Genomic DNA, 23,884 nt, shown 5'->3' on the forward strand with positions numbered 1-23,884 from the left:
TAAAGTATTCCCAACAGGGCAATTAGGTCAATTACCACATTGCAATGTGGCTCACCCAGGAAGGGGAACATAGTATGAAAGGCTGGCGTCCAGCGGGTCACCTGTCGCGCTCCCGCCGCCGGCTGCACTCGCACCTGGGACAACTTACCAAGGGACCTCCGGTTCAAGTCTTAGCGGTCAGGCAGTAAAGCTATAAAATTCTTCAACGTTTACCAACCCCTCATTTTTTGTCTACAATAATAGAAGTTTACCGTTAATATTTTTTATTTTTACCCTCTGCGGCATATGAGGAAATAGCACTAGCAGAAACCATAATGAATATAGCAAGATTGGCAAATATGTGACGTCGCGCGGGCGCCGGCGCAGGACGTCGACCCGGACGGAATTAAACGTCCTCGTTGCGGGCCGTACGCCGCGCTGGATGCGAATCCCTTGATTGGCTCTATCGGGGTTTTATTGCTCAAACAAGCTCCAATAATAAGGAGGTTAAAGACCGATGAGAATCGATATCAATTCTGCTTTGGATATCATATTTATTACATACATGTTAAAGCCATGCCAATTTCATTTAGAACGGTAAACAAGAATTGTGTAAATTAACGATGTTATATAATTCTCCCATCTTCTAATCATTAACACAGCTATAAACATCACAAACCGATGGATAACAGACCATGGTAATATGATATTAAGAAAGTATTAAAATGAGCGTTGAGTGGGCGATCAGATAGCGCGAGTGCAGGGCATGTGGTCGGAGCCTCGCAGCGACGTGTGAACCGGTGGTGTCACCACTTCATCAGGACTGTTTACAGCAGGAATAACAGATAGCTTTACAATAATTGTGCTAGTTAATTCTGTTAGTTAGAAACCAAAAATATCTGACTCTGACGACGTACACAGACTTTAAATTTAATTTCAATAATCACGAGTATATTGATCTGCTTCTACTTTCTTACTTACTTTAATAAGATATACTGTTAGTGATAAATCCTTGTACCCGTAGGGTACTGTACAATTTTCGTTACATCCACGTATTTCTGAAATCAAAACGCGTTTCTTCATTTCCCTTTTAATATTGAAGCAAAAAATATGAAAATACTCGTACGAAACCGAAATCGCATAACATCGAGTATATTTTTATCCCATAGTACGAGTTTGCCTTCGTTTGAAGAGCAAATGACAGTCATTTGTTTGGCGAGATCAAAAGCGAGACGAGGCCGCCGAGAGACGCGAGCTCTGAACCTGTTACCTCTCCACACAGAGCTGACTGGGTGACACAAAGTTCACGACCGCCACCGTCCCCGCGGGCAAGCTGTAACGCACTTGTTCAACCTATTTCATTTGTCTTGTAAATGGAGTACGAAATGTCTTCTAATAATTGTATAAATATAGCCATGTCAAACAATCAAATTGTGTCTTTGATGAATGAAAATCTTGTACAACATTAACTGAGTTATATCCAGTATCCTGACATTTGGATTCATGCTTAAATTATCTACTCCAATGGCTTTATCATTCGGGGGTATAAATATTAATCATTGTATTTAAAAGGAGATTAAGAACGGTCCGTAACAAAAGTTAGGAGTTAAACTTAGCGCTTATGTGATAATCCACTTAATTAAATTGTACAGTTCCTACTTTCGAAAAATCTTTAATTTAATAGCTCATTAAGGCTTCCTTGAATAATCTTTCTTTGTTTAGCAAAAACTGGGACCCTCGTTATAACCACTGCTCCCAGCTGTCCGCTCTCTACCGACAATAAGTATCAGCAACATGGGGTTACTGAGGCTCGCTGTGACATGGGTTTTGGTGCTAAATCAACAAGCATCAGAATATTTTGGGAGATTTTTTTTTATTTTTAATGATTTCATATACTCAGGTTGATCTTGTAAATAAACACTCTTATTATCATCAGTTTTTTATTTATTTTTAACAAACAAACAAAACCTTCTTCAGAAAACCCCCTTTCCAAAATTTAAAACAGGAACAAACTCCGTCCCAACTTTACGAGAGAAGCAATACATACTAATAGAGAAAATGTTGGAACTTCTTTTAATATGTAGTACTAAAAAAAAATATATTTATGTAACAAAGAAACCTTAATAACCTCAATTCATGTTTATCATAAAATAAAATTAAAAACGATTATTCGATATGCTGACTGACAGAGAATGCCTAATGGCTTTAATTCCACCTGTTGCACATTTCACGTGAATTAAGTTTAAATAAATAAAAATAAACTCACTATAGAAATGAGTACAAAATATAAACGCACCTATTTCCCCTTGCTACGAGCCGTGACGTGTCGCTGCCAGGACCCGAGCTGCGCGTCGCACGCGCTCCGCTACGACTCGACTCATGCTATTTGCTACGAAACGCCTTATAGCGTAAGCGTACCTAAGTGGGTACGCTTACAAGTTAAAGCCCATCATATAAAAAACAGAACTATTTTCTGTTTAAAAATGCACTTTTTGTACAGAAAATAGTCCTTTTGACCTATACTAAGATTATTCAAACAATCCAATTATTTGATTCAAAACATTGGGAAATTAGTGCTCTATTAAAATGAGAAAATAGTTACGCTTAGTCATTAGGTCGTTCAGCTATATCTATATTAAACAATGGTCTAATTAATTGGCGACAACAATCGCGTGGGCTGTGTAAGACACTCGTCGCCCAGAGCTTCACAAAGCCAGCCTTGTGTCCTGTTGCAGTATCTGCGGACAAGGAGCCGGTATTGTCTCCCTAATGACTGCTATTCTCGTCGAGTTATTGTAACGTTATCTACACTACACAAGCTGTTCACTGGAGTCCGCTCCCTTGGGCAGCACCGGGTAACATTTTCTTAAGGAAGGTGAATTTTCTTTGATTATGCACTTCAAAACTAGATCAATCTGATCATCTAAACTTAAGGGTTGATGAAGATGATGGATGACGTTGTTAAAGTTGTCTGGGGTCCCTTGGGTATCCCACATCGACGTTGCCGGTTCCGTTTCTGATATTCGCTTATAAGCTTTGTATACATTACTCGTATGTGTTAAAGAAACCCTCCCCAGCGGGAACATCGCGGCGGCGGCTGACTCACGCGCGCGATAACGTCTATCGTACTGTTCGTTGTTGCTGCCACTAATTTACGTCCTCGCATTATCAGGCTATTTAAATATTTTTACGACGGACGAATGCAGTCGAACTATGAGATTAAAGACTTTATCGTATTCCGCATTATTGGACTGCCATTGTGATTACAACAGAACATAGTAGTTATTTCGATACTATGGTTTGAAGTTATTTTCATTATCAGTGAAAGATGGTGTTTTTATTTTAAGAAATACTACATTTTATCCGGAAATCCCAAAGTCAAGATGTTATTTTTGTATTAAAACTATGTTTATAAAGTAAAAATCAAAATAAGTACTACTACTTACAATTGTTATGGTACTACAGGGAATTTGTAAAGTAGGGAATACCAGTTTTCCTACAATCTATCCTAGGAATAAAACAAATATGGATCATTTCAAGACAATAATTTTCACCGTCATGAAACTGCGTATCGGTATAACTATCAAATAACATTCGGCAATAGCCTCCACTCCGCAGCCGCGAGTGACCAAGGCTCCCGCCAGCCGCTTTACGAGCTCGCTTTATGGCGGTCATCATAGTTACACATTACATCACACTGAATTGAGATGTAATTCGCGCCAGTCCGCCGTGTGGCCGCCATTAACCGCGGCTAGCTTTATGGCTTGTCTCCGAGATATGAACATTACGAACAAACATTGTAGACCACCGGGAAGTCGGTAGAATACGGTTCAAATAAGTTTCATGAAAATTTAAACATTGATTTACAACTGAAACGACATTTCCTTTTATTCACCCATGATATCGTTTCGAAAAACATTCAAATAAAAAATGGGTATTTAAAATTTCACGGCTGTGTAAGTGTTAAAAATAAAATGAAGCCGTTGGTTAAAATTAAACGGCAAAAGTTAACGGGGCAAATCTTATACAGTAAGCAGGGAAGTGCAAGGATTGGCACTCCGACTGCACTGGTTACGTCGCTCAAACGTCACATTCACACTAACAAATAAATTGCCAGCAGATACGCTTAATTAATTGACCGCCGATAGTGTGAAATGATAAATGAGAGTCCGATTTCCGATTTGACTGAAATCTAAACCAACTTTGCTTACCGAATAAGTTGTATGTCCTTTGGGTAAAACTGTTTCAGTGATTTGTAAAGCGTTTATGGCCGGAGTAGCATGGCGTCATAAAATAACAATTTTGGTAGTGTGGCGTCATAGTAATTATCTATTCGGATAAGTAATTTCTTTAAGCGTTTAATTACTGTATATACATTTATTATTTTCCCCACACCGAAGGTAAAACATGTATGTAAGTAATAAATCAACGTTACAATAATGCAAGATTATTGTATGTGTATAATTAAATAGAGCTTTATAATGTCTTTTAGAAAAACTTACAAAAGTGATAGATCAATAAATTAATTTATTGAACATTCAGAAGTTTCCTCTAACAAAGTTAAACTTGAATTTACTCTAATTAAAGTACAAAACAACACTGAAGCTGTCTTGCCATGTTAATCTTCTGAAATTGTTTCCGAAGTTTAATTGTATTACTCTCGGTAATGACTGATGGCTTCCTCCTCGGGTTGATAGCGTTGTCCCGACTCTCCACCTGCTTCGGGAAATCTGGGATGGGTACCATTATCATTGGTTTGTTAAAATAAATCGTGATTAATGTCCGCTGTTACCCGGGTGGGTGAATGTTCCGGCGCCTGGCCCGGGACCACATATATTATTCAGGTGGTCTAAGTGGGCTGCTCTGCCACGCAATCTTTTATCTCATTTTAGGAGTTAGTAACAAAAAAAGTTAATACAATCAACCCATTTTACGTAAAACTACAGTTATTTGAGCTGAAGACTCATATATTTCTATATAATATAGATACATTGCGTCAAAGAAGATTGGATACTTGAATTATGTCTCGTGCTATTTTATTATTCAAAAGTAAATAACAGGGTAGACGATGCCTGTATGAAATTCACGTTCGATAGATAGACGTCCATACGTGCCTAGGCTATATCTGTAGTTGTTACTTGTTACATGGTAAAATGTAATAGAAGACGATCGCTGAAATCATTTTAATTATATTTCTCATCTACATTAAGCGCTTTTTTCCAAACTTCATGATTATAGGATACCTCCATATCGCTTAATAATTGTCGTATGGTTTAACAACTTGGTTGACGTCAAATAAATTACTTAAAAACTAAGTTTACTGCCGCTTCCAAGGCGTCAGTGCAGAAGAAGCGGTAACAAACTGCACTGCAGATTATCAGACTTCAAAGTAAGGTGGTTAGCTATATTTTCTGGTTCGTCAACGTCAAGTGGCTTACGCCGGTCGTCCGGTGAGCGCACGCGCACGTGTCCGCCGACCGCAGCGCGTAACATGACACCCGACCACCACACCTTGCCTTCCTGTTCACAACGCCATAACCACACGATGCTCGCAGCCTTGGCTCGGCTACAACGATAATAAAACAGCAGTAACCATCACCAAATATAACAGATTTTCAAAACCCTTATTTAAGTAATAAGGAATCAATACACATGTCTGCTAGCATAATTGCTTTCAAATATAGTAATTGCACCGATGGTTACAATTCCTATGCCATTTTAATAATACCTATTTAGATTCCTCGAAAATAAAATAATATCGGCGATGGTGTCCGCACCCCATCACGTCTCGTTCCCGGCGGGAGCGGTATGCGGTCTGCTGAAAGCCGCTTTGCGACGATGAATGTAAGAGGAGGAATGAAGGATAAAATTGAGGAAGTATGTCAGATGATGGGTGAAAGACGGTTGGATGTGTTGTGCGTGAATGAAACGAAGCGGAAAGGATGCGACGTGACGCAGCACGGCCCTTACACGGCGTATTGGTCTGGAATTTCCAGTACCAGCCGAGGCTGTCAAGGGGTCGGTCTAATCCTTTCTGCACGAATGGCTGAGTGTGTGAATGAGTATGAGTGTGTCAGCCCTCGTCTTCTATGGATTAGGCTGAAAGTTGGAATCACTCGGATCTTCGTTTTAGGTGTTTATGCACCGTGGGATGTGGGTTCGAGGGGTACAACATCAGCAAAAAGCGAAAACGAGGAGTTCTGGAATAGTGTAAGAGAAGTATTGAAAATTACCAAGCCAAATGAGAAGATTATTATGTTAGGTGATTTTAATGGATGGGTGGGTGTAAAGCGTGATGGATATGAAAAGGTGCTTGGTGCGTTTGGTGACGAAAAGGTGAATGATAATGGAAGAAGTGTATTAGAAATTTGTCTAGAGTGGGATCTTTTTGTGTCGAACTCAATGTTTCAACATAAAGAGATCCACACCTATACAAGAGTGGAAGGTATTTTAAAAAGTATGATAGACTTTGTGATTGTAGATGAAAGATTGAAGAACAAAGTGCTGGATACCCGTGCACATCGCGGTGCTGGCATTGACTCGGACCATTTACTGGTGATATCCCGGATAAGGGGTATCTTCAATCGCTGGCGGCACAGGGTAAGGGAGCAAACCAGCGCTTTGGAAAGAGTGAAAGTAGAAAATTTGCAAGATATGGATGTAGGTAAGAAGTATATTAATAGACTGAAGGATGAAATTGAAGATTTAGATGAGAGGAGCAATATTGAAGATGGATGGAAGGAATTTAAAGAAAGAATTGTGAAAGTAGCTGTTGAAGTGTGTGGTGTAAGTAAAAGAAGGAAAGGGAAAAATCACAAAAATGCGTGGATGAGTAAAGATGTGCAAGAACTTGTGCGATTAAAGAAGAAAGCATGGCTGGATTTGTTAGCAGCAAAAGCTAACTTAAGAATGCAAGAGGTTATAGATGAGGATGTGAATAAAGCACGTAAGGAATATAAAAAAAATGAAAGATTTGGTTAAGAAAGCTGTGATTAGAAAGAAAGAAGAGTATAAAGAGGATTTTGATAAAAGGCTATCAGAAGACTTTCAGTCAAATCTGAAAGTATTCTGGAAATCCGTAAGGTCAGCCCGAGGAAAAACTATAACCAGAAAGCTGACTAGGATCAGATGCCAGGATGATAGCGTTGTGAAAGGAGAAGAATGTGTGCTAAAGATATGGAAGGACTATTTTGAGAGTTTATTTGAAAAAAAGGAAGAAAATAAGAAAGAGTTCTGCTATAGCGAAGAAAAAGAGAATGAGATGGAAGGCGAAATTGAAATGTTTGAAATTGTGGAAGCACTTAAGAGTATGAAAGCGGGTAAGGCTGCCGGGTATGATAGAGTGTCGGTCGAGATGCTTAAAGCAGGAAAAGGCGTCGTAGCTAGACAGTTGTACTGCCTTTTCAATTTGTGTTGGAGAAGCGGCCGAGTACCAAAAGATTGGTGTAAGGCTGTTATTGTGCCACTTTACAAAGGAAAAGGGTCACAACTGGACTGCAAAAATTATCGTGGTATAAGCCTGCTTAGCGTCGTCGGCAAATTGTATGCTAAGGTATTGATTAATAGAGTCAGGAATGAAACTGATGACAAAATATGGGATGCTCAAGCGGGATTTCGAAAGGGAATGGGATGTACTGATCAGGTCTTTTCTTTGCGGTGCATAGCCGAAAAGTTTTTGGCCAAGAGTCAAAAAGTCTATTGCACATTCGTGGATTTGGAAAAGGCCTATGACAGAGTTGAGAGGAATGAATTGTGGTCAGCACTTTCTATGCATGGGGTGAGCAGTCTCTTGATACGAGCACTGAAATCCTTATATGAGGATTCGAGTGCTTGTGTCAGGATAAACGGAGCGCACACTGAGTGGTTTAAGATTGAGAAAGGTGTTAGGCAGGGATGTGTTGCGTCACCGTGGCTGTTCAACCTATTTATGGATAGTTGTTTGACAGATTTGAAAGAGTCTGAAAGTGGATTAAGGATGAATGAATTACTCGTCAAATGTCTGCTCTATGCCGACGATCAGGTTATACTGGCGTCATCAGCGGAGGAGTTACAGGAGATGGTAAACTGTATGCATGAAGCTTTAAAAGAGAAAGGAATGAAAGTGAACGTAAGTAAAACTAAAACACTGGTTTTCGAAATGGAGAAAGAAATGACAGCATGTAATATTTTGATTGGAGGAGAAAAAGTTGAGCAAGTGAAAGAGTTTGTATATCTAGGATCAAAGTTTACATCAGATGGCAAGTGTGATAGTGATATTGAAAGGAGAGTGAACGCGGGGAACATGGTGAACGGAGCTTTGCATGCCTTTATGAGCAGTCAGAAACTATCCAAAAAGGCTCGACTGGCTGTGCACAGGGGCGTGTTGGTCCCGACATTAATGTATGGGAGTGAAAGTTGGGTATGGCAAAAGAAGCACGAAAGCAGAATAAATGCAGTGGAAATGAGAGCGTTAAGGAGTATGTTGGGTGTGAAATTGAGTGACCGGATAAGGAACAGCGTGATAAGGGAATGTTGTGATGTGAAAGAAGATGTAGTTACAGGAATAGAAAAGGGTATGTTGAGGTGGTTCGGTCATGTGGAGAGGATGAATGAAAACAGGTTGACTAAGCAGATATACAAGGAGAGTGTGGAGGGAAAGGTCGGGGTGGGAAGACCTAGACGAACATATCTTGATCAAATTAAGGACGTCCTGGTGAAGGGTCAGGTCAAAAGTGCCCGAAACCGCCGAGCTTGCATGAAGAGAGTTATGAATGTGGATGAAGCAAAGGAAGTATGCAGGGATCGTGGCAAGTGGAAAGAGGTAGTCTCTGCCTACCCCTCCGGGAAAGAGGCGTGAGTTTATGTATGTATGTATGTATGTAAAAAAATATATATTTTGGCCAATATTATTGTTGTAGATACATGCTGACCAACCAAGATTTTAATTATTAAATTCATGATTTTGCTACAACTTGATGAAACTTGTTCTTCTCGATGATAACTAACACAATGCAATGAAATCCACAAACACTAGTCTATGCGGGATCATTCACGTCGTCTCAATACCTGTGACCGTTATGTTCTCACGAAGACAGTCGACAGCAGTTTGTTTACAAACAAACCAGAGCGAGCAACGGCGTCCGCGCGGGAGGCGGCTCGTAAATCACGACCCGACACCATTCTGTCACAGCGTGGTCGCGAGGTGGGCGCGGTTACCGCGACCTGCAGCTGATACCCCATCCTGAACGCCATTGTTTTGAGAGGGGTTATGAATAAGCTAAAAGTTTCTTTCTTTTTCTTATTCGTAGTATTGATAAGCCAAAACATATATTTTATGTGACCAGTACAAGTTCAGTTCCCGTGCGAAATATTTAACTATCCTCCGGCAATGTCTTCATTTAGCCATCTTTCAAGTAGTTAACCGTATTTAATGGATAATTATGAATCAACTCTTCCAACAATAAAAACACCAATCCTTGTTATTTAATAGGTGCTTCATTATATTCACGTCACAAACTAGTTATTTATTGGTTGTGGTTTCATAACATTCTAAATTTAGAGAGACATGCATTCGCTCGTTATTTTACATTAATAGCCTCATTTCTGGTGACCGCTGTACATCTGCTGCTCCCACTGCAGGCTGCTCGCCCGTGTGTTTACAAACTCAATCATCATTATACCATCTGCACACCTGTATCATGTTATATTTAGTAACAGTTAACCGCGTTGATTTAGTGTCGTGTTCTCTTCTGCAAGTTCTGCCCACAGAACCACGAAATACTTTATCCGTCCATTCCGTAAATAAATCAGAAAAATATTCTAATAGGTAGTTTTACCATGTACTTATTATTTCTTAATTATAGACCTCACTCGCTTCAGTCCATAATAAGCACTGAAACAAAATCAATTACTTTTTAAGAAAAAACATAATACTATCTAACTTAGTACATCATAATAAATTAGAATAATTTTGTTTAACATAAATTTAATAGAAGATATAAATAAGCACGTTTGCGCTGCGCACGACATATCATCGCCGCTATCTAGCCGACGCGAGAGCCGACATCAATCACGACCTGCGCCTGCGCAGAGACGCGATTGATTTACGATGAGAGCGGACACTATCGCCAAGTCCATCACGAGAGCTATTTATGTACTCATTTGTTATGTTTAAGCTACTTGTATTTACAACAAAACATTTAAACGGTTGAAGAATATATGTCTACATGGTATGTGCGGTAAGATCAGACAGTGTTGAAAAAAGCATAACAAGTGTTCCAATACATATCGCAGGAGGAAAATAAGAAAGAGAAACATCACAGGTATATTATGCTATTATGACAAAATATCACTTAAAATAAGCGGTTTTTAATAATTCTTCAGTAATCGGTTCTGCGATAAGGTTAGTATGAGATATAGACAGGTACTTGTGTGTTCGATTTCAACTATTGATTAATTTCTGTCTTTAATTTAGAATACCTACTTACAGATGGTCCTTCTTCAATGATACGATGCAACGCCCGCATACACGGCCGTCTCCTCATTTCGCTGCACGCTGCAGTCTAGTGCATAAATAACGAAGAGCGGAAGCGGGGGTCCGGGAGCAGACAGGGCTCAACATGTCTCTAATTAAGGATCGCAATCAGCAGGACATCCCGCGGGAAGCTGCCGGTCGCCGCGGACAGAGAGCTCGGCTACATTCAATCTAAAGAAGTCTGTTATTAAACTGCTAATTTTGTTTCAGTGTTGTGTATTCTATGAATTCACCAAAAGCAATTCGCATTGGAATTGGAACATGACCTTTTGTTTATGATGTAATACAAAGGTATCGTGAACCTTTAAACTATAACTCTGTCAATAGTTTACTACTCTGTCAAGAAAGTAGCAGGAAAAGATCAATAATACACAAACTGTTTGTTATTCATCCAAATTTATTTTATCACCTTCAAAATATGCTCCTTTAGAAACGATACACTTACGCCAACGAATAATCCAATCATCAAAACATTTTTTAAACGCTGTTTCCAGAATTGAGGTCAGTTCTCGCCGCGAATTCTCTTTTATGTCTTCTACCGATTGAAAACGGGTGCCACGAAGTGGTAATTTGAGTTTAGGAAAAAGAAAAAAGTCGGCTGGAGCCATATCTGGTGAATATGGTGGTTGCTCGATGGTATTTGTTGAGTGTTTGGTTAAAAATTCGTTCACAATGATGGCCTTGTGCGAAGGTGCATTATCATGATGCAAAATCCAAGAATTTTCTTTCCACAAATCTGGCCTTCTTCGTCGGATTTGCTCTCTTAAACGCCGCATAACACTCAAATAATATTCCTTATTTACCGTTTGACCTTCCGGCAAGAATTCCGAGTGCACAACACCGCGATAGTCAAAGAAAACAGTCAAAATGACTTTGACTTTTGAACGACTTTGGCGTGGTTTTTTCGGTTTCGGTTCAGTTGGAAGGCGCCACTCCGAAGCTTGTTGACTAGTTTGCATGTCAAACTCGTAAACCCACGTCTCGTCACCAGTAACAATGCGTTTCATGCATGTTGGGTCGGAATTGACTCGTTCTAGCATGTCCTCAGCGACTCTCATGCGATTGAGTTTTTGAAAAAAATTCAGGTCTTTTGGGACTAGCCGAGCGGCAACATGTTTCATACCCAAATTATTAGTTAAAATGGTACGGATCGACTCGTGAGATACAGAAAGTTCGGTGGCTATCTCTCTCAAAGTTGAATGAGGATTTTCAGTCACTATTTCCTTCACTTTTGCGATGTTAACTTCAGTTGCAGACGTTGATGGCCTTCCAGAGCGAGGCAAATCTTCCATCACATCTCGACCGCATTTGAACGCTTTGTACCACTCATAAGCACGAGTTTTTGATAAAGTCGATTCACCGTAAGCCTTCTGTAACATTTTCAGTGACTCCGAACACGATATTCCATTGGCAATGCAAAATTTAAGACAAACTCTTTGTTCGATGTTTTTATCCATTATGAAATTAGCAATACACACTAGATATGATATAACTAAAAATAGCACTGTATTTAATGTAAACAACAGTTGCAACTCAAACTCCGCGCCAAAATGGAAAACAGTTGTGCCAATCTAACAACAACAAAAATAAACAAAAATTTGAATTTGGAACCATAAATAAATAATCCATTCCCGATACTTTTCTGACTGAATGTATGCTTTCTTCCTTTCTTTTTCTTTCTTTTTTCTTTCCTATAAGGGGTAGCTCACAGAGTTTAGGAAATATTCCATCATGTTTTGTAGAAACGGCTGATAACAAAGTGTTAGTCGGGTAAGTACTTTTAAAATTAATAGTTTTAACACCTTTTTGTAGCCATATTAAATACAAACAAAGGAATTCAATTTGAAAGTTTTAATTTTATACAATATATAATTCGTGGTCTGATATTTGTTTAAATCGTTGAAAATAAATTAAAATCGACGACAAAGCTGGGTCCACGAGCGTCATTGCCTAACAATAGGTGCAAAGGACTTCGTCTAAGTCACAGGCAAAGCGGGCCAGCGGAGCGGGAAATAAGACAAGTTCATTAAAGGATTTAGTGGATTCCCGACTTTTCTTCGAAGGCGTCGAGCAGAAAGTTCAGTAACGAGGTTGTAAACTCGCCTTAACAACGTTACCGAGCGACTAATTACCACAACGGTAATCAGAATAACCGGAATTGACACGGAAACCACAAATGTATGGAGGTTAAACGTTTGAAAGTGAGGAGTTTGGCTTCAATTGCATTACGTTGCATTGTAGGAAAGTGTTGTGAAATTAGGTATCTGATATAAACAATACTATTTAGGTATTCATTTCACATACATGTAAATGTCACAATATGTATAATGCAATATATATTTTGTCATTATTTCATCAGACCACGAACCTATAAAAAGAACTTTGAATATGCTGGTGGCATTTTTACTGTGCAAATCAATCAAGAATTATTTTTTGATTGGAAATAGTCTACTTACCTGTAGCTTCTTATTTTTGACTTTTTTAAATTAAAAGATCCAAAATTGTTCTACAGTTTGGTCATGAAGAAATACAGTCATCGGCTCCCTGTCAGCCGTAGTAGTGTATAGAATTAGGCCACCCGGTTGCGTAAACGCCGAGCCGTGCGACGCCGCTGCATGGGTAGCGCCATACGTGCCGGAATGCTCCTCCACCAACCGAAAGCAGCTAAAGCCACGTCGCGTTTCCACTCCGACGGACACGAGCCCAGATACCAACATGCTTAAAACTAAATAAGATTAGCTTGTGTTGATGTACGTATAAAGGAAAAATATGGATCTTCCCAAGACTTTGTTAATTATATATAATTGTTAGTGTAAAAATGTCCAATTAATTGGTAATGATTTAATGACCAACATATTGCCTACTCAAACATATCGGTATATAATTATAGCAAATTATTATTGCGTCAGAATAAGGGTATTAATGCTTTGGCTTGGTGTGGAATGCTTGGCGTAGGTATGGGTCATTGTGGATACCAATGTAATAACCAAACAATCAGTAGCCATTGTCTCAGCTGCGCATAACATCGATAGCACTTTGTGTGTCACGCTCTGCCGACGAATATCAATGACTAAATATAGCATATTGTTACTACTTTGAAATTTTAGAAATCATAGAAACCAGTAATATTTGACTACAGATCACTGTTAAAAGCTGCAATACCTATAAAAAAATTACCATAACCGACAAACCTACCGACACAACACAGGCCATTTCATGTATAGTAAAATATTTCGAAGAACGACACAGGCAGCCACAAGATAGAAATCCTTGTTAAGTAAAAAAAAAAAGTTCAATTTTTTGTTGCGACTTTACCTGATAGATTGTTAAATTCGTTGTCAGCACTTCACCGTCGCATCACACCGGACAACCAGCCTTGGTTCGCCGCACACACAGGCCGCCCTGTATTTTAGCGCACCCCGCTAATACCGCTTGCCAGTTTTTACATCATCTCTGTGTATTAAAAACTACAAAGCCATTCGACATCCTCATCATATTTTCGTTTTATACTTTTATAAAATAAATGCAATCGGTTTAATATTTTTAATTTAAAACACCATCGATTTTAATGAAATTCGGCGCAAGGGTCAGATGGTAGACTAGGACATTCCAAAAGCAGTGTATGTTTAGTGAAACATTCCCCCAAATCCCACGGGAACGAGGTCCCGATAGTGTAAGAATAATCCAAAAATAGTTCAGGAAGCAGTCGCTTGATGTCCACATCAAACGAATTTTCTAGCTTCAAACTCGTGTATGTACTGTATTGGATAATTACGCTATTTCCCAGTAGTGGTAAATGGTTTCGCGAACGGACGTGCGGTGGGGACAGTGTCACCCGAGAGCCTTTCGCTGGAACTCGAGCTCAAATGAGGCGGTGTCGGGTTCAATTTCTCGGAACCCTCAATGAAGACACTTGAAGGGAAGGAAATTAATGTTTACTGCGTTTCGTTTTTAGTAATTGAAGATTTTTTCTTTTTTTAAACAAAGTTAATATATTCCTTTGTTATAAAAGTTATTTAGAGTTAATACGCCTAGGTATAAGATATAGATTTGTATTATTTGTAGTAAGATAACAAGACATTCGTGTGACGCCGTCGACTGCTAGACAATACTTACCACATTTGTCGTTTATCTCATATTTGTTTATTAAACGTCCACAACTCAATTAATTGGTTCCATAAAATTATGATAACATTATGTTTTGTACCTATATTTTAGGTGGACTGCTGTATGAATCTGACATCCATTTAGATGTTACGAGTTATGTAACACAACTCGTAACTATTCTTCTTCACCGTAGAAATGAGTTTATTCCGATTTCCGTGCATCGATTAGTATTCAAATTTATATGTATAGTACGAAACGCCATAATAATATGATACTTCAAAACAATTTCTATTGTGTATGGTCAGTTCGCGTTTGAGATCCAGATTAAGAGAAAGGGTCGCATTCCAGGTGCGTCCCTCGCTCGAAGTTTCACACACACACACACACACGCATAAACCCACATTCCACTAGCTACGTGTAGTCAGAACACACACACACACACACACTGCCTGCACCGGGCGACCTCAGCTGACCAACTTCTTGTTTTGCACATACCTCTATAATATAACGCAAAATTTATACGTTATTTTTGTACAATTTTAATTCACACCGATAGTGTTTGCGTATACTTTACTTTTTTTCTTTTTTACTTACTAAAATGGGCACTTCTGCAATCTGTAAAATCTCTTACAACTGCGAGGTCCGATATCGATTGGTCGCATATTATGTTGCAAACGTACCCAAAACCCTAGAGACCCGCCTGCCGAGACATGCATTCCATAGCTGCATTCATAGAAATCGGAATAAGTCTTATAGTTATTCGGTTTTATAAGGCCACACTCCACGATCCCCTTCCGGATAACATAACACGGAATGTACCTACCGACGACATTATAACTTTGGCGGCGGCCCCGGCCTCGGGAGAAAGCGACGGGGCTCCACTACACGTCGGCAGCACTTACACAACCTCTTACTTGGTCGATTAGGCATGCCTTCAAATTGGACTCATATATTTTATTACATTAACTATAATTGACTAGCGGCCCGCCCCGGCTTCGCACGGGTGGACATATTTTTGTGTTTTTTTTTTAAATAAACAAAGAGTAAGAACAAATTTATGCCTATGTCACTTTTGAAGGTCTATTCTATATCTGTGCCAAATTTTATCAAAATCGGACCAGTAGTTTTTGAGTTAATTCCACACAAACATACAAAAATACAAATCTTTCCTCTTTATTATTAGTGTGGATAACATTTATTTTTGTTCAAAATCAGTTTCGTAAGTAGATTCACAGCCCAACTTACCGGGTGTGTATGATACTTTGTATGTGAAAGGAAACTAAAGAATATTAGAAGGTCTTGTTCGCGAAAAGTTATACTTATCTAAGACAAATCATCTTGAACCACAAATTCCTAAGTGTACGTAACTTCGAACCGCAGGCGCAGTGCAAAAACTACGAGAAGACAATGAACGCAGTATGTTTGGTCGCGTAGCTGCGGTCGCCGACCCCGCCTGCGCGCGCGCAAGGCCGCCCGCCGGCCGACACACACCGGACGATCGCAACACCAATCATTCTAATCTAGGGAACAATTTGTTGCTTTGCTTTACAAAGGTATACGTTAATTTTGTAAATATAGCATTTATAGGTACGTTATGCTATTAGTTATTTTATTATTTATGCTATTTTAGTTCTAAAACTTTGAAAATAGACTCTCATAATGTCAATTTGTAGGCGTTACGTTTGATCTGTTATTTTTGCGAAGCTAAGACAAAATCAGAACCTGCCTGTTTCTCGTTATCTTCAGCGAGGCGGCGGTGGTTTCCTGCGCGTGCGCTGCGATAACCCTGCGTCTTTATCGCGGGAGGCGAGCGCACCATCAGCGGTTAGTTTGATGTTAGCATAGATAAGGTAAACAGTATACAGTCTATCATTTTTTTATTAAAATATCGAACATAACACTTTCGCGTGTGCACGTTATTATACCAAAATAAGCACAAAAAGTATTAATGAATCCGTGAGTCATTAAACCAACAAGGTTTAGATTTCTATATTATTGGAATAAACAAAAACCAAGCAACTTGAAAAACAACTGATTTGTCAGATTTATGAGTCATTAATGTAATAGTAGTTATTTTTGCCGCAAACAAAATTATGACATTCGTGTGTTTGTGTTTGTGTGTGTACAGACACCACGTCATAGAATACAAGTACTACTTATTTTATGGTGGATAAATTTGTTGGTTATGTTGTTATACTTTTAATTTTATGGAAAAATATAGGGTGAGCCATACGAGGCGGGCGCATCCGGCTTATTAAAGACTTCAACGCGCCACACATATGTATTTTTACAAATTGTATTTAAAAATTTAGTATGATAAAAAGTAGCTGTACAGGGACAATTAGAAATGAAATAATGCAGAATAAATAACGTGATAATTTATTAATATTCAACAGCCAATGAATCAGGGCAAGAGCGGAGTCTCGTCGACAACAACCGAGTTAAATCAACGAGAGTACCGTCGCACGAACATACATTACTATCATGTCGATACATTATCATAAAGATACTTTCTCCTATTCTACACATCCCACAACTTTTCTTGTTTAATTAAATAAGTCATATATAAATATAACCCTCCAACAGTCCCAACTGAACAACAGTTGGGACTGTTGAGGGGTTAAGAAACGGAATTCAAATTTATTTGTGTGAACATTATGTGTATAACTTTAAGTTATGGATGTGTAGAAGATTTAAAGCTCTGATCTAAACAGGGTCATCGTAGATACAAACACTACAATACAATCGGATCATACGAAACAACTCATCGTAATCGTTAACGAAAATACAAAAATAATACTGTAGAATAAATACGAATCGTACATTAAAGCTGTCCACTAGAGTCAGTTCACTCAAATATGTTCAAAAGTTCACTTGTATACTTCGAGTCGAGAGTCCTTTGGTGCACTAAGACAACAAAACTGTTCGGTCGATTTTCAATGATTTTCAGTACGCACTCAACACACGGTTTCCATCGGGATCTTGTTGTTAGTTCCGTTGGAGGCGGCGGGCGCGGCGGGCGCGGCGGGCGCGGGGGGCGCGGCGGTGGTGTGCGTGAGCGACTCCCCGCAGGAGGGCAGGTGCGTGGAGGAGTGCGTGGCGCGGGTGGCGGCGCCGGGCCCCGCGCGGCCGCGCCCGCAGCACAGGCCGCCCGCCAGCCGCCGCAGCGCCGCCCACGCGTGCGGCTGGCAGCCCACCACCAGGAATATGAACACGCCCTGCAAGGCGTTCAGCAGGTCCGTGGCGTACCACACGTAGTCCGGCCCGCCCGCCGCCCACGACACCACGTCCGCGCCCCATGTCACTCCCATCACTACCACCAGCTTGGCACATACGCGACCCAAAGCAGCCCTGCGAATATAAATCACATCGTGACCAGTAGCTTATATCATCAGGTGACATCCTCTGCCACCTCGAAGTGGGGTGCACCCCAAAGTTTGATCCTGGATTGGGTAAATCAGCTAACATAAAGTGACTTCGATCCGACCTTCGCCACCTTTACAAAGAATCTGACCCATATTCGATCATGGTTCAAAGAACATGGCATAAAAATCTAGAAATCATAAGTACCCTGGATTCTGCGATCTGAATTGAACAATGCCCTTTCTCTAGATTCTTATACGAAATACCTTATCGTTGAAGTCATCTTTTATCATGAGATTTTCAATGCAAATTCCTTGCGCAACTTGATATAAAACCAGAAAATCTGGAACATTCAAAATTTTAGACAAACAAGTCCAAACATTTCTAAAAGCAACTTCATGCTATTGAGCGTTACCTTTCGGAAGTGGACTTGACCTCGTCGCGCCGCCAGAGCCCGCACGTGAGCTGCCGCGTGGTGGACACGAACAGCGCCAGGTTCACGAACAGCAGCACGCCCACCGGCCCAAAGAAGTACACCAGAATTTCCATGTCACCGTAGAACCTATGACAAATTAATTCCAATCTACACTTTAGAGCGTGACGTTGCACCCGTCGAATTTTCCAAGAAAGTAAGTAGATAATGTTAGTGCAAACGCCAAAGGTTTAGCCAAATTTTCCTCAAATCAGTTCGGCAGTTATTGAGTTATATTCATTACAATTGGAAATTAAAAACCTCTCTTGGAAGTGATGTCAGAGACATATGTATAAATCGATGTCGGAATAAAATTTGGGTCAATTGCGAGAAAACAAAGAAGTTTACTTAACAAGTTAGGAAAGAATCAAAATTGCGGTAAAATTGTATCAAAGTAATCTCATGAATTCTAGGATATGAAGGTACAAACCAGCATCTCTGCACGGCGAAGCGCGGGCGCAGGAAGTTGGCGCCGGAGCCGTCGGGCGGCAGCGAGTCCAGCAGCGCGGCCGCGCCCGCCACCACCAGCGGGCCGCCCCACGCGTACAGCATGTACACGCGCAGGCGCCACGCCTCCTGACCTCGCTCCAGGCTCGTCGGACGGAAGTCACTGCGCACGCAATCTCTTTCTTATCCAGTGCTTTAGCTACTTGAATTGTAAGGCCCTAGTGATAGGGTGAACTGCGCGGCTATCGCCGTTTACGTAACGGTCTCTAAGGCATTTCAGTATCTCTCATCATGTTAAGCACTTATGTATATCATATCACAAAATTAATTAAAAATAAATACATTATACGATTTGTACTGGTTTGCAGCACAACCGCAAGTCCATAAATTTATGGTGTCTCAAGTTTGGGTCTTACGTTACCGGCTACAGATTTGGAAATTTAAACAAAAAGAAAAGCAATAATCTGGCAAGGGGTCAGTGATGTCAACTTTAATGGGAAGGTGTACGAGACTCACCGGAAGGTCCACCAGATGTTGAAGCACATGGTGTTGAGCCAGAAGAAGGCGGACAGGAACAAGAAGTGCATGCACACCGCTGTAACAAACGACATACATATAATCACGTCTTATTCCCTTGCGGGGTAGACAGAGCCAACAGTCTTGAGAAGACTGATAGGCCACGTTGAGCTCTGTGGCTTAATTATATAATTAAGATTTAAATATTAAGAGGCCATCCCATCTTTATTTCATATCTACTGGTAGGAGATACGAGGTGGAGCTCGCTCTACGGCGCCGAGTTCCCATCGAATGGCACACCTGTGCTAATGTATCACGTCGTGTTCGCACGCCGCGCCGCTTACAGCATTTCGCCGATTTAAGAGCATTCAATGCAGCACAATTAAGGAAATCTTAATCAATGTACGACAACTCATCACTGCCTGCACGTTTACTCATTATTCTGTTTCGTTAAATGATAATAAAGATTAACACTTAAGTATTCTAAGCTAACAATCGCTTTTTGGTGTGAGTGCGAATAGCGGATCGTAGTTATCTTAATAAGCAGATTTTTTTGCAATTTTGTAGTTAAAGTACATTTATTATTTTAGTCGTTGAATGCAAGTTTTTACTGCAGTCGCCAGAATTTGGTTGTATTGTCGTGTCTGTCAAATACGTTGCAATTATCGCTTTACTGAAGACATAACATAATGGTTGACTGGAAGAGATCCTTAAATGGGGTAAGTCCGCCTTTGTATATTTTGTCTTTTTCGTATGTACAATAAAGATATTACAAACAAACAAACTTCAACTGATAATCTGTATGATATGTAATAAAGATTTTGAATTGAAATGAATTTAAACTATCAAGTTTCATTTGAAGTAGGTACCATATTTACTGATTACCCCATAAGTTACCTAGGTAAGTATAAGTAAGTAGTTAGTTAATTGAATTGTTATAAATAAGTAGAATCTCTTCTATTCGAATAGGCTATGGATGTGATTTGTAAAAGTTATAATTTCAACCTGTTGTTTTGCCTTTAAATATTTTTAATATTATGCTACAATTGATTTCTCAAAATCAGTAACTGAAGATTTACCTTTAAATTGGTGGTCTCATTTTCTATTTCCTAACCTGATCTGATTTGTAATCCTGGTTCTCGTGCCAAAAACAACCTTTTAGTTATGGAGAAACAGATACTGTTTATCCTTTTCTAAATTATACATCACAAATCCTTAAAGTATCTTTTTAAATTTTACTTTTCGAAATATTATTTACCATTGATATCGTCTGTATGTTTAGCTTTATGATTATTTTTAAGGTTTATTTTCTGTCTTGGTAGATCACAATGAAAACAAACACGTTGATAATGTTTTCACATGAATGCGATGGGTGCAAGATTGTTTTGCGATTTTTGTGATATAAAGTGACAGCATTTTATTAGGATAATAACACCATACGTCATTATTCTAAAGAATACACACCATACGTCATTATTCTTTAGAATAATGACGTATGGTGTTAGAAGCATTAAAAGGCATTTACCAAGAGCACGGCAGAGCGTGGGCGGCACTTGATCGGAGGCGAGCTGAGTAGCGGCCAGCAGCACGTCGCCCAGCATCAGCGCGGCCACGTAGTGCGTCTGACAGCGCCAGTGCAGCGCGTGGTGCGCCGCCGGCAGCGCGAACCCCGCCGCCAGCGTCGCCGCCAGGAACGCCGCGCCCACCGCCAGCCCCGCGCCGTACAGCACGTGCCGCGCCGCCTGCGCCGGCCGCGCCGCGCGCGCCGCCCGCGAGCACGCCAGCACGCGCGCGCCGCGCTCGCCCGCCACGCCGTCCGCGCACCACGCGCCCGCCGCCAGCACCTCGTCCTCCAGCCGCAGCGCGCCGCCCGGCTCCAGGGTCGCCTTGTGCACCGCGCCCACCACTGAATAGTGGGAACCTTCGGGACACGCCGGGAACCCGAGCCCTACCGAGCTGCCGTTGACGAGCGCGCGCAGCTCCTCCAGTGCCCCGATCGCACGCTCCTCGTCTTCCACGCAGCGACCGCCGTCGAACGTCCAGCCTTGCTGGCAACACTTGGAGGGCGGCTGCGGCGCGTCTTCCAGGCAGACGAGCGCGGCGGCCGCGTCCGCACAGTACCGCGCCGGTGGCAGCAGCAAGGCCGCGTCGCGCACCCACAGCGAGCCGTTGTTAGCCAAGAGAGCGTACGGTGCCGCGTGCTCGTGCAGCACGCGCAGTGGCCCGCACTCGGGCAACATGCCGCCGCCGAGTTTCCAGTTGGCCGGCAAGCGCGGCAGCAGGGCGCCCCTAGCCGGGGCGAACACCCGTGGTGTCCACGTAACCGGTGCATCTACGGGGGTGCAAGCACGGGCCGCATCCGCCGAGCCTAAGATCTGGGTCTGCAAGGCCGCCGCAGCCAGCGCGTGCTCGGCCGGGCAACACAGCGGCACGGTCAGCGGCGGCTGCCGGACCCCGCCGGACGCCGTCCACCACAAACATAACACGATCAGGCTTCTCCACATCACTAGATGATTCCGCTCACCGACCGCGATAATAACAAAACAGACACTGCATCTTCATTATCTCGTGATTAGCTTTTTCACTGTTTTGCAAACACTCCGTGATGTATCACAATTAATCCAGAGAAATCCCACGATTGACAACAGAAAGTCATGTTCACGCCACTGATATCGCGAGTAGTATTACACGTGCTAGTTTGGTCTCGGCCGGGGCGACGCGACCTTCCGCTCCGAGAGCCGGCACAACACTGGCGTGCGGCGCGCGGGCTGCCATTCATGAGTCCCTCCGCCGCGGGCCGCGCTGCGGGCGGCGCGCGGAGCACCCGACACGACACGAACCAGATGGTGCCAACCGGAACCCCCCATCTTTCACGTGCACATTTTTTTACTTCTAACATGTACAAATCAAACCAAAGGGTTTAAAGAAGTATGGAATATCCAGCTTACAGGACTAATTTTTACGTATATTTTTTGGGTGAACACATTTATCACCACAAGTTTAATTGAGACATGTACTTAATTTTTTGTTCAGGAAGCTAACACAAAAAAATCGACATAGGTTGATCCAATAATTTAAGATCCTTTAAATTTTGTGAAATACTTAGTTGCAGAAAAAAATATTTAATATCTCGAAAATATTAAAGCTTCCTAAAGAGACACGCGAGTGAAGTTTTGTGTAGGATAGATGATGTCTCGTAGATTAAATTTAGCAAAACACCATCTTTTTCCGTGGGGAGTTTGATATTTCTTACGCGTTGATGTCTTTTGTATTGATAAATTGACTACTCAGTATTTGGGAACATGCTCTAATATCTGCTTGCAGTAATATTTCAGAGCAGCCAAAACTTTAATTCACACTCATATTATAAATGTGAAACATAAGAAATACTCTGATTCGGATTGTAATATTTTTTAAGAGATCAAATATTTTTTTCCGGTACATTGCCTGACAGGTAAGCATTATCACATGGTACAGACGATTTTTGGGTCCAATCACCTTCAGGCGAAAATTTATTTTTGGTATTTATGATGATTGTAACGCTAGAACTTTCAAATCGCTGGTCTTATTTTGTACGAAATTTAAAAGGTACCTAGTATTATCATCATCATTTCATTCGTTCACAATTTTGTAAAAACAAACACGAGGTTCAGGTTCGCGGCGAACTATTCCTTCTAAAGACCTGTTGAGATTTTCTCGGCAAATACTTTTACTCAGTGATTTGCGAAAGGAAATTTTGAATTATTAGTTAACTCGGTAAGACTTCGTAACATTTATTGAAATTTGCCTCGGGGTACCTACATGGTCTTATTACTGAAGACGCGGTAAACCTGAAGAAGTGGAAGAAGAGAAGGAGGACATCGGACCCCAGGCCCCGAAGCTGAGAGGTGATACAGGCAGAGGGTGCAACTGGGGACACGCCATAATGAGAGAGAGAGAGAGAAACCTACAAATGTCCCAAGACGTATCTGGCTGTGTGGTGATTCATTTATAATTAATTAGATACTCTAAGGGCGATTACCTTGATTGCAATATTTCCAAAATGCATCATGAAAGATGTCACTGTCATTTTTATCGAATTGCAAAATAAACAAATCAAACAAATAAACCACGAGTATAGTTCATAAACTCGTTTGATGAAAAGCGAGTGGCTGCCTTCTAGACATTATTAATTCTGCCTGAAGAGAAAATTAATTATATTGTATAAGTTCTACAACAGAATACCCCTAAGTAAGTTCTATTAAAGCAATTAGGTACAACAAATAACAACGGGTCGGGGGCTAGCTTGGCCGCCAAACGCGTGTTGATACACTACTGCGAGGAAATAAAATACATACACATAACCACGCCCACAGACTGGGAAGCCACGTTCAGCTGTATGGCTTAATGATGGAATTGAAATTCAAATAGTGACAGCTTGCTAACCCGTCGCCTACAAGAAGAATTCTTAGATTATTAACGTATCCCTTAGTCGCCTTTTACGACAC

At 41.0% G+C, this 23,884-nt stretch overlaps 2 protein-coding genes across 2 annotated transcripts in view; both read right to left on the bottom strand.

The window, feature by feature from the left end:
• The window catches only part of LOC132904443 (odorant receptor 30a-like), a 29,081-nt gene extending 24,356 nt beyond the window's left edge, over positions 1 to 4,725 (bottom strand). The window contains exon 1 of the mRNA XM_060954858.1: positions 4,638 to 4,725. Coding sequence (XP_060810841.1) covers positions 4,638 to 4,725 — 88 coding nt within the window. The remainder of the gene's footprint in view (positions 1 to 4,637) is intronic.
• Positions 4,726 to 16,964: 12,239 nt separating this feature from the next.
• On the bottom strand, positions 16,965 to 22,165 carry LOC106139527 (probable G-protein coupled receptor Mth-like 1). Its single transcript, XM_013340993.2, has 5 exons — positions 20,923 to 22,165; positions 19,398 to 19,476; positions 18,865 to 19,044; positions 18,378 to 18,524; positions 16,965 to 17,950 (listed from the first exon to the last, which is right to left on the bottom strand). Exons 1-5 carry the CDS (start codon positions 21,899 to 21,901, stop codon positions 17,557 to 17,559), a joined length of 1,779 nt encoding a protein of 592 aa, XP_013196447.2. The 5' UTR covers positions 21,902 to 22,165; the 3' UTR covers positions 16,965 to 17,556.
• Positions 22,166 to 23,884: the final 1,719 nt, after the last annotated feature.

This window comes from Amyelois transitella, chromosome 5, assembly GCF_032362555.1.
Source record: "Amyelois transitella isolate CPQ chromosome 5, ilAmyTran1.1, whole genome shotgun sequence".
NCBI lineage: Eukaryota > Metazoa > Arthropoda > Insecta > Lepidoptera > Pyralidae > Amyelois > Amyelois transitella.